The 11,685-nt window shown below is 42.8% G+C and overlaps 1 protein-coding gene across 1 annotated transcript; it reads left to right on the top strand.

Moving 5' to 3' along the window:
• Positions 1-929: 929 nt before the first annotated feature.
• DRD1 (dopamine receptor D1) lies at positions 930-2,827 on the top strand. The gene has a single exon (XM_008942715.1). It carries the CDS (start codon positions 1,437-1,439, stop codon positions 2,790-2,792), a length of 1,356 nt encoding a protein of 451 aa, XP_008940963.1. The 5' UTR covers positions 930-1,436; the 3' UTR covers positions 2,793-2,827.
• The last annotated feature ends 8,858 nt before the right edge of the window (positions 2,828-11,685 follow it).

An 11,685-nucleotide genomic window follows, 5' to 3' on the forward strand; every position in this document is an offset into this window, starting at 1 on the left:
CTGCGGGAGAGCTTGAAGAGCTGTCTTGAGCTTTTCTGAGCGAGGGAAAAGCATGATAAACGCTGGACCCGGTCCCTGGAGCGCAGCCCCCTGAGCAGGAGGTGGGATTATTCCGGGGTAGTTCTGGAGAGCTACAACCTGGTAGCGGAGTGTTGAAGCGACTTGTCCCTGCTGGAAGAGGAATCTGCTGCGGGCACCGCCGGCGTGGCCGAGAGGAGGGCACTCAGGGGCTTCTCCTCTCGCCCTTCCTTCTTCCAGTGAACGACAGAAGGGACTGCTGCTCGGCTCTTGCCAGTGTTGGGAATACCGTGCCTTTTGCCTGGGATGATTTGCCCTGATGTGCCGCTTCGACGGGATGTACAAAGCGGGACTGGAACTGATCCGGCCAACAAAGTTTACGGAGTGATCAGCAAGGCTCGTGGGATGGAGGGAGCTGGGCACACGCCGGAGGGCTCCGTCACGCACTGTCCAACAGCACAGACCTGCTGCTTCCTTGAAAACTAACTCCTGATGGTCAGACTCTGCCGGCTCCTGTTTTTACTTCTCCCCTGCCAATGTGCACTTTCAGGGAAAAACACACACACACACCTGATGCAATGCAGTGTTTCTGTGTTGGTTTTGTATATAAGATTTGCTATGCAATTTCAGAACTAAAAGAGAAGGAGAGACGGCCCTGCATCCCAGAGCAAACAGAGAATCAGAGGTGAAAGGTAGGAGCCAGCATTTCTCACTTAAATAAAACTGAATAACCTGAGCTGCTTCTTACTGAAACCCTTTAAAACGCACCTACTGTACGTTTATTTTCTTTGTGTCAGAAGTGTAAAGCAGTTTGAATCAAAGTGAAGATTTGCTTTCTATACTGCTCAGAAAGAGAGAACTGATGCATTTTATAACACAGGTGTACTAAGGAAGAAGGATGGAGCGTTTAATCAGTGAGATGTTTAGGAAACTAGAGGAAAAGCACCTTGTGCAATATAGTTCAGTAAATGTGAAGGGCTAGTGCAATGGACGCTGGAAACACTCGATCAATAGCCTATTTAACTGGGAATGTATGCAAGCATGGAAAAGTGATTGCTTTCCTGTCTGAGGGGTATATTTGCAGAGGAGAGCAGCAGAATATCTGCAGGTGAGCTGTCTGAATTAGGCTACTTCATGCTGGGCTGATGCAGTGTGTTTCTGAAGGGGTTGCTTAAAAACCCAGTCTATAGGGTGGACTGTATTTGTGTATTTTCAGTTCCTGCTCATAGAGCTTTCAGTGTTGTTCAGGGTGATTCAAAGTGGGTGAAGTCCATCCGGGGGCAAAGTGACTGTAAGAAATGACCTTTGGTCTGTTTGGTGATGAGTAATTAACGGACGTCTGATGTCTCTGATCTCTGCAAGGAAAGGAGCTGATGTCGTCATGAAAATCATTGTATGATTTTCCCTCAGGAGAAACTATGACTTGGAACGACACCACTATGGACGGGGAAGGGTTGCTGGTGGAAAGGGACTCTTCCTTTCGGATCCTCACAGGCTGCTTCCTCTCATTGCTGATCCTCTCCACGCTACTGGGAAACACGCTGGTCTGTGCAGCTGTCATTAGGTTTCGCCACCTCAGGTCCAAGGTGACCAACTTCTTTGTCATCTCCTTGGCCGTGTCAGATCTCCTAGTGGCAGTTTTGGTCATGCCTTGGAAAGCTGTGGCCGAGATTGCCGGTTTCTGGCCTTTTGGTTCATTTTGCAACATCTGGGTGGCCTTTGATATTATGTGCTCAACAGCCTCCATCTTAAATCTCTGTGTCATTAGTGTGGACAGATACTGGGCCATCTCCAGTCCATTTAGGTATGAGAGGAAGATGACCCCCAAGGCAGCCTTCATCATGATCAGCGTGGCGTGGACTTTATCCGTGTTGATTTCCTTCATCCCTGTGCAGCTCAACTGGCACAAGGCAACAACCACAAGCTTTTTGGACCTGAATGCCAGTTTACAAGGTGTAAGCATGGACAACTGTGACTCTAGCCTAAACAGGATGTATGCTATCTCCTCTTCTCTCATTAGCTTCTATATACCTGTGGCCATCATGATAGTAACTTACACAAGGATATACCGGATTGCTCAGAAGCAAATACGACGCATCTCAGCTTTGGAGAGAGCAGCAGTGCATGCCAAGAACTGCCAGAACACGAGTGGCAACAGGAGCAGTATGGACTGCCAGCAACCAGAGAGCAACTTCAAAATGTCCTTCAAGAGGGAAACGAAGGTTTTAAAGACTTTGTCAGTGATCATGGGAGTGTTTGTGTGCTGCTGGTTGCCATTTTTTGTATTGAACTGCATGATTCCCTTCTGCGAGCCCACCCAACCGTCCAAGGGAGCAGAAGCTTTCTGCATAAATTCCACCACTTTTGATGTTTTTGTTTGGTTTGGATGGGCTAATTCTTCCCTGAACCCCATCATTTATGCCTTCAATGCTGATTTCCGCAAGGCATTTTCGACCCTGCTAGGATGCTACAGGCTCTGCCCTTTGTCTGGCAATGCTATAGAGACTGTTAGTATTAACAACAATGGAGCTGTTCTTTTTTCAAGCCAACATGAACCCAAAGGGTCCAGCCCCAAAGAGTCTAATATGGTTTATCTGATTCCACATGCAATTATCTGTTCAGAAGAAGAACCTCTCAAAAAGGAAGAAGAGGGTGAACTATCAAAGACCTTGGAGAAAATGTCTCCAGCACTGTCGGGTATCTTGGATTATGAAGCTGATGTTTCTTTGGAAAAGATAAATCCCATTACACAAAACGGGCAGCATAAAACCTGAGCAGTAAGGTTTACCCAGCAAGACCTAATAGTGTCTATTGTAATTTTTTTTTTCCCTAAAAAAAAAAAAATACAAGTTTTATTGGTACAACTCCCTAAACTCTAAGGAGAAATACACTTTTACACCAACCCCAGAATTAATCTTTCTGGCATTCAAATGAAATTTAGCATTTTAAACAATAAACAGAAAAAGATATAGAAAATTTGTTTTAAAAAAGGATATTAAACTGTACTGTTCACACTGAGGAAAACATACCAATTTAGGTACAGTGCAGTGACAAAGAGTATTTCTTATTCTCTACATACCCAATTTCTAGCTTAAAATGAGGCAAAAGATAAACATTCAGTATTTAAAGATTAATGTTTACTAGAAGTTGAAAGATTGCTGTGTCTTGTGATAGTGGGTGTTAACAGGTCCTAATTAAAGACTGAGGGATTGTAAAGGTAGGTAAATGCCTTCTTAAAATTATTTCTGACGAATAATTGAGCCTTATAATGAGAATGGTTATTTTTAAAGCTTTGGGAGGTAACATGCTGATACTGGTTTTATTTATTTATTGTTTTAAATTGATATTTTTCATATGTTATAACAGATCTAGCTTTATTTATGTTATTTAAGATGTCTAAATAATGGGATATTTTTGGAGTGTCATGACTGCATTTCGATCAGTCAACTAGTCAGCACTTTATTACAAGCACTGATATTCTGGAGAGCCAGGAAGGGTAATGAAGGAATGTTAAGAAGCTCAGCAAGAAAAAAAGTAATCAACCAAACGATGCTGGGTGGAGTTAGTTTGCTTTGAGAGCTTTTTTTTTTTAAAGTGGGATTTCTTTCAAAAGATAGGACCAGTGTTGACTGAGTTGTGAATTCTCTTCCCTTACAGAAATAAAAGAAATTGCTGCTATTTATTTTTAAAAAGTTTCATGTTACAAAGACTTTGCTAGAATGTCAAGTGTGTGGATCTGTAAATACCTTAAATATGACTACAACCTTAAGAGGAATCCAGTTTGGTGGAGAAAAGCTTCTTAGATAACAATTCTTAGTCTATAATGTTTTGTATTTATGTAAGATAAACAGCTTTCTCAGACTTTTCTTATTTCAAGTCTTGGATATCTTTTCTGAATGAACACAATTGGTTATAATGGTAGTAAACATGCCAAACCTCGTTATCATCTGTATTACTGCAGTGCCACCAGGATCATGCTGTCTGTCTGCTACTGTATCACGGTCAGAATTAGAAAGTGAGGTACCTAGTGCTTTACTTGGAAACCAGGAGGACATTACATTTTAGTAATTACCACGTCAATAGTCCATTTGATACGGAATAGTGCCTCATAACCATTTGGGATTAAGACATTTCTAAATGTGGATGGAACTGCAGCCCCCACCTCCAAAACATCCTGTGAGCTCCAAAAAAGTTGCCAATGTTTAACTCAAAAAAACCTGCTACTTTTCCATTGTCCTTCCCTGCTGCTTACCCTTTGTAATGCCAAAAGCTATTGGTGAACCTTAGCAACAGGACCACTGGGTGTTAATATTCAGCAGCGTTCAAAGAAAGCTATTCATTTTCTGAATGGGAGAAAATATCCTCTGGAGCAACTTTTTAATAACATATATTAAAAAAATGTGTTGTCAGGAAAAGAGAACTCAGAGGAAAAAAAAAATTAAAGTCTAATGAACTATATACATCCTGCATCAGGTCTGTGTATTCATGTATTGTGAATGTTTTCATAATTTTACTGCCTGTATGCTGCTTTCATACATATAATAAAATTATTTTGTGAACAGAAGGTCAAATAAAGCAATCTACATTGCATTTATTAAATACATGCTGGTTTTTGGCAGTTGTATTGATTGTGTTAAAGGGAAGGACTGTTCCTCTTTTTCCATTTGTCCTTATTTAGGATCACACCCATGAAGCAGACGGGAATTTTTATTAGAAGCAGGAGAAAGTCCTCTCTACTGAGAGACCTCTGAGCCCTTGCTCTAAACTAGGATTTCAAAGCTGTAAATGCAGTTTGGAAACAACCACACTCTGCTTTAATGTGACTAGTTGAAATGCGTAAAGCTCGACCTACTAGTGGGTCTTACTTCAATGCTTTTTTTCCTTAGTGTAACAGAGGAGTGAACTTGTGCTTTTATTCTTTTATTATTGCCTCCCCCCCTCCCCCCAAGCTGTGCAGCACTGTTCGAACAGCTCCACTTTTTGTATCTGTTTCTTTGAACAAAATAATTTCAGAACTGAGGTGACTGAGGGTGCAGCCGAGGTACACGGCAGTGTCCCCGTGCTCACGGCAGCCCTCCGCTTTGTTTTTGCCTCTGTCAGCAGGTTCATTTTGAAATGAAGAAACAAACTAACAACTGAGCTCAGTTCTGCCTCAAGTAGGACCAGCACGACCCATTTAGCAGCTGGGATCTGAGATGGTGCCCGAGCTGCAGTGATGTCCAGCTCCCCATCCTTTAGTGCAGGCGTCCCTTGGTTGGTGAATGCAGCAGGTCTGGTGGCAGGGAGGGAGTCCTGGCTGCCTCAGGCTTTCTTAGCTCCTTGGGTAAAATTTCCTTGCATGGTGCTGATGCCTAATTTGGTTTAGTACCTTTGAGGAATTATTTTACTTTTTAAAAAGTAGACAGGACAAAGATGATGTTCTTAGTCTTGCTAGCTCTCAATCTGATATGATAGCAAAATATAAAACATGATTTAAGGAGATTATATAAAGCAAGCTGCTGGTTTTGTACTAGTTTATATGGGAATGATTTGTAGCCTGAAACAAAAGGTTGTTCTAGTGTCACCAGGAGCTGTCCCAAGACCTCCCTCCTTGCAGAAGGACCTGAGTGTCAGAGGGGCTCTGCAGAGGTTGGTGAAGTGCTACCTGCTATTGCTGCACGGCGGTTCCCTTCAGCGTCACAGGTACCCTGCTAAAGGCAGGGGAGATGCTTGGATGAGTTTGATTGTTTTATCTCTTATTCTATTCAGACTACTTTTTGCTTCTGACTCCTTTTGCTTACATACCTTTTAGAATACCATGAACTGGCCTTGATCTCATTTACAACATACTCTTTTTACCTCTTCGTTTTTGAGCCTTCCCAGCACAGGTTTCTGTACCTGTCCTTTCTCTGCCTTTCCTCCCACATCTGCCAGAGCCGTTCTGTCACCCTGTTTGGCTTCATAGGCCCTAAAACCCCTTTGCCTGGGAGGAAGTCCAAATTAAACTTCTTTCCCCCAGCACATCCAGGAGTCTCCCCTTCCCACAGCCTGCATGCAGAAATGCCTCTCTTACCTGTTGCTGAGCCTGGAGACCAGTGTCAGGGGTGACTAGAAGGGACAGCAGCAGGTACCTTCTAACTGCTGTTCTATTTATGTGCTGAATTAATTGCTCAGAAGTTGTATTACCTGTTTTGTGCTTGCTCCCCACCTGCTCAAAACCAGTGATCTGCTGAAAGGACTGGTCACACCAATGTCAGGGTGTACCACAGGGGCTGGAGACATGCCAGACCCATGCTGACAGCAAAAAGTTGACTGGTGAGGTTTGGCCATAGTAACCCTGTGAGTAAACTGATTGGAGGGTTTATTGCTCCATCCTAGCAGACAGCAGCAGCCTCCCTACTGTTCTGGAGGATGAGAGCAGTAGAAGTTTATTTGCAATAACGTCATGTTTGAGATAATAGCTACTTCAGTGAAACACTTCCCCAGGAAGGTTTTTCTTGCCATGCGTTGCGATACAGAGGCAGAGATGCCAGGACACCAGGATGTCATTGCTCCCAGCAGGATGTCCACCTTGCCAGTCCTCTGGGGCATCAGATGCTTCTTTTGCCTCCTTAGACCCGCCAAGCCATATTTTTTTGCCACAGAGTGAGCCTTGCTGTGTGCCTTTCTGATGCACCCGCAAATAACCTGTGTAACCTTTTTTTGGCATTGCTTCCTCATGACTGAAGGTGTTTTTCTATTTGTGGATGGAAGAGGTTAATAATTCACCTGCTGGCCTTGATGAAGGAGCTGTTTGCGACGAATGAACCATAATCACTAGATTAAATCTGAATACATTACTCCCTTCCCTTGGTAAGCATTTTATGCTGATTTGGGTTTCTAACAGCAAAGCGTACAAAAGACAGAGGATGAAAGAATAAATGCCTTTGCTGATGTGCAGTTGTAATTAACAGTTATTTGGAGCTGGTCTTGGATTTTTTTTCAAATCAATAGTTTTCAGAAACACCCAGATCTGATTTAAATATCAAAATTCTGCTTTGATTGGTATCTTGAGACAGATTATTCCAGTAAATGTTCTAAACAGTAGAACATGTTCCCAGCAATACCACTTCTTTGGCCGCACAATGGATGTAACTTAAAGAATAAGGAAACCAATGGTATCTATGTCTCAGCTTTTAAAAGATTGAAACAGATGAGGTAAAATGTTCTTGCACTGTTCTGTTGCAGTAGAGGTGGGCTGAACTAAGTGCTGGGCTCCTGCCATGAGCCTCGGATCAGGCTGGTGTTGATCCCCTCTTTGAGAGTGGGTCTGGGCTGTTTGGCTGCCTCCCTTGAGCCCCTTGGGTGGCTGCTGGGAGTGCACGGTGATGCTCCTTCCACACCCCAGATCTGGTGACCACCAGCCTTCCCTCTGCAGATGGATCTGCAGAGCCCCTGCTGCCCTCCCCAGCCAGGCACAGCTCCTTCCAAAGCATCACTGGATGCGTGTTTCTACAAATGTAGTTTTGAGGCCGAACATAAAAATTGATTGTACAATGGCTATTTTCTTGTCGACTGTCTTTACAGTCATGTACACTGTCTTTACAGTCAATTTTTTGCCACACTAGTTTTATTCTATTTCTAGGAAAAACTCTAGGCAGTGGTACAGGAGAAGGCTGCTGGCCCAGCTGTGCTGACAGCCATTGCTATTCTATTTTGATCACAGTTCTCTTTTGGTCCCATCAGGCTGTTCCTCCCCATTTCCAGAGTGACATTCCTGTTGGTTTTCTGGTGAAGGAGCTTCCTTAGTGCCTATGCAGACAGCAGTGATGGATGGTGCTGTGAGGGCAATGCAAACCCTGCTGCCATTCACGCAGAGCAGCAAAAACAAACCTTTGCTGCAGGTTGTGCACGAAAACAATGAGATCAGCAGCATCACTTTAGTTTTTGTCTCTCTGGGTAAGGTTGGTTTCACACAGGAAGGCAGTGTGGGAATCAAAGGGGTACCCTGGGCCCTGTTCATCTTCATTCTGTGGACCTGGTGAGATGGATGATTTGCTGTGAAAGAGTCACAATAGGGCAAGCGGCCAAGGGGCTCCAGGGTTGTCTGCAGGGCAGCAGCACTGAGCAGTCCTTGCTGCAATCCTGGGCAGCCAGAGGAGGTGGATGAAGGAAGAGCTCAGGTCCAGCCCTGGCCTGGACAGACCCAAGTACCAAACCACCTCCTGGTCGCTGCATCACCATGGGGCTGGCTCTGTAGGGAACGTGACTTTGGCTGTGGGTACAGCCTGTGCTGCCCCAACACCGACTGATCTCCATCCAGCCTGAGAGTGCCCACTACTGCTGTGAGATGCTTGGCTGTGGAAGAGATCTGGCTTTGGGCTGTGGTTTGACTCAAAAATAAATGAAATCTGTAATGATATCTGTGCTAGGGGATTTGAACAGTGAACTTAGACTTTGCTTTGGTCCAAATAACGCATACATTTGATTTTCTTGGATCGCCTGTATTTGTGATGTCAGTATTTCCCCTTTAAACCAGTTGGATTTTTTCCTGTTTGAATAGTTCCCACACAGCAGAATTAAAACTGTGGGATGTTGTAAATAATAATAATAAAAAAAAAACATAGAAAAAATGTTGTTTGAATATATTATTAGAGGATTTTTTGACATTTAAAAAAATAATTTATTTTTAATTTACTTAACTGTTCAGTTTAGAGTGTTAGATTTTTAAAACTCAGATCAGCTCTCTGGTTTGAAAATACTGACAAAGGAGTTAAGTATTAAAAATAAAATGGAATAGTTTAATATGACTTGCATTAAACAATTTGGTTGTTCAAAACTTCTCCCTGCTCCCATCCCTTGATATTCAGATCATTCAATTCCTGTTAATTTCACATTTTCCTAAGACAAGGAAATGTTTTGAAATCTTGAAAGAAGACACAGAATGAAAGAAATATTTGCTTCCTGGATTTTCCTTCTGTTGATGTGAGCAGAGAATTCAAACATTTCACTGAACTAAACTACCATTGCAATGAATTTCAGAGAGAGAAAATGACGGATTCAGATACTGAGACATTTTCCCCCATTTGTTTTTATTTTATGTCCCTGATAATAGCAGAGTTTCTGAGGCTGCTGCTTTTCCTAACCATTTGGATGCCATTCTATGTGAGTACCAATGATTTTACTTTCATATGCACACACATCCCCATATACAACATACATCGTTCTCAATTAGTAGATGCAGAGCCATGGGAAAAAAAATAGCTCCATAGGAAGTGACGGGAGGTGGATTTAATATGTATCTTTGCTACAGAATCAGACCACAGAACATGAACCAAGCATGTATTGCCTGCGTTAAAAGGACAAACCTGTCAGGACTGATAGGTCTTTAATGACAGCAGTCCTTCGTTTGTGACCCTGGGCTTAGGGGCATGTTTCACCAGCACTGAGCTGGAAAGGGGCTGAGGCTGGCAAGGCTGTGCCACAGCCAGCAGATTGGGAAGGACAGGTAGTGAAAGCTGGTTGTGCTCTGCCTGTCTAGGAGCACATGTGTGTCCAAGAGACAAAACATTCAGGAAATCATAAAAGGATACACTTTGAGATAGTTCAAGGAAATGTGTTTTCAATAATAAAAAAACTTGATGTTGCTGTGTATTTTTTTACTTTCTGATTTTCTAAGACTTTTGTAACTATTTCCATAATGAATTCAAAGTTGTAAGTGGTACCATCCAATTTCGTTATCTTTGTGGTTTTATTAGGCTTGAATACTGATTTGTGTTCTGAGCTCAACAGACTCTGCTCTAGCAGCTCCTCAAGCCTACTGATGCCTGCTGAAAGTCTGGGTCCTTCCTGGTCTGCTGGGAATGGGACAGAATTGAAAGAAACCCCCTGGAAAAAGCTGCTTCTGAACAGTGGGAAATTGTTCTTGAGTAAAAATTTTGCTTTTCAAGTTGATAAATATTTTGTGGGTCATAAAGCAAATCAACTTTTGTATTTTTCCTGATTTATTTGCAAACAGTTTGAGTTCATTTTCTCAAAAGCAAGATTTATGGCTTAAAGAACACCAGCATTTTCTAAGGGAGAAAGATTTATACATCATAATAGTTAACAGTTCAGAAAAATCTTAATTAAATATAGTTACAATCTATATCAAGTACAAAATTCTTAATGCATTTTGTTCACGTAAAACATTCTTCAAAGTAACAGGACAATTTCTTATGAGAAAAACTTCCAGTCATATTTCTTTGTTGCTTCAGAGGATAAAATATAGTGATAGGCATTTTTGTGAAAGTGTGTAGCAGTAGTAAAAACATTCTCTAGCAAACTGTGTAAATGGTACATTTAGTAATTCCCTGTGTGCTATTTAGTCCTCCTCATTATACGATATTGATTATATTAAAAAAAAAATTACTTGAGTATGTGACGGTAACTTCTATCTTAAGATGTGTCATTAATTGGACTTTTTTCTAGAAGTCTCAACAGACCACGCAAGGATGGGAGTCTTGGCCAGGACTCAGAGGGAATTTCACCCCTGTCAGTAGCATTTTCATATGCAGGCTACAGCACATAGATTCCTGCCCACTGTGTCCATCTTGCCACCTTTCAGCGGTAGCAAATTCCTTCTTCCTCCTTCCCTGTCTTTTCTGCATGTTTTCTCCCTTCTAGCCTCTTTCCTTATTAGGATAAAGCAAGTTGTAGGAATGTGATTTGAACTGATGCAGCAACAGTGTTTTGCTATAACAAAATAAGATTCTGTCTGTAACTCTGCCAGTCCTGGTGTAAAGAGGGTTATGGTCTGAGCTTGCCTCGGATGCTTTTGGCACTCCCTGCACACACATGTGTGCACAGACAGAGTCCTGGGCAGCGCATCTGTTGGGACCTCCACGGTCACAGCCCTGAGGTGAACGATGCACAATTTGCAGTGGGATGGGGAGATGCCCAGGCAATATATTGTGAAAAGGCTAAAAAATGGACAAGCTCATATCCTTTTGTCAGCAACAGTGTACTTAACCCTTGGGACAGAGCTCTTCAAGTACTCTCAAGCATCTGCCCTTCCCAGCTCAAAAAACCTTTTCAGTGATTGATTTTATTCTGCAGTATTTACCCAGCTCTAATGTGCAAACATATGCATCCCCTACATATAATTTAAGTGCAGACTCTGCTGCATGATAAAAGCAAATAGAATATATATAGTTATCAATCCTGACACCCAGGAAAAAAAAAGCCATCAGTGAAAGACTGGACTCCCACCCTCTGGATGCGGATGTAAACCAGGGCAACTGCCTTGGAACCGTGCCGACCTGGCGCAGGGTGAGCACGGGGTGGGACCAGGGGCTGTCCCTAGCGGGGGGTGGGCCCGGGGGCTGTCCCTGCCACAGTGTTGTGGTCCCACCTGCAGGATGCAGGCGTTGCTGCTCCAAAAAACAACACAGTGAAAGAAACACTTCACGTGCCACGGGCTGCAGTCAGTGGAGCATTCAATATTTCAGTCACTTTCTTGTTCAGAATGACTGGTGATTTCTCTACACCCCAATTTGCTGCCTGTGCTCAGAGTTAGATGTAGGAGAGTCACCAGTAAAAGCCTCTGGGGTTTGTAGTGCAGCCGAACTGTTGCAGAGAGGGCTGCATGGGGTGGCTGAGGAGAAAATGCACTTTTCCTTAAGATGGAAGGGCTTCTGTGCTTTTTATATTTTATTTATTTTATTTTAT

The sequence above is a fragment of the Merops nubicus genome, unplaced genomic scaffold, assembly GCF_000691845.1.
Source record: "Merops nubicus isolate BGI_N331 unplaced genomic scaffold, ASM69184v1 scaffold27356, whole genome shotgun sequence".
NCBI classification, from domain to species: Eukaryota; Metazoa; Chordata; class Aves; order Coraciiformes; family Meropidae; genus Merops; species Merops nubicus.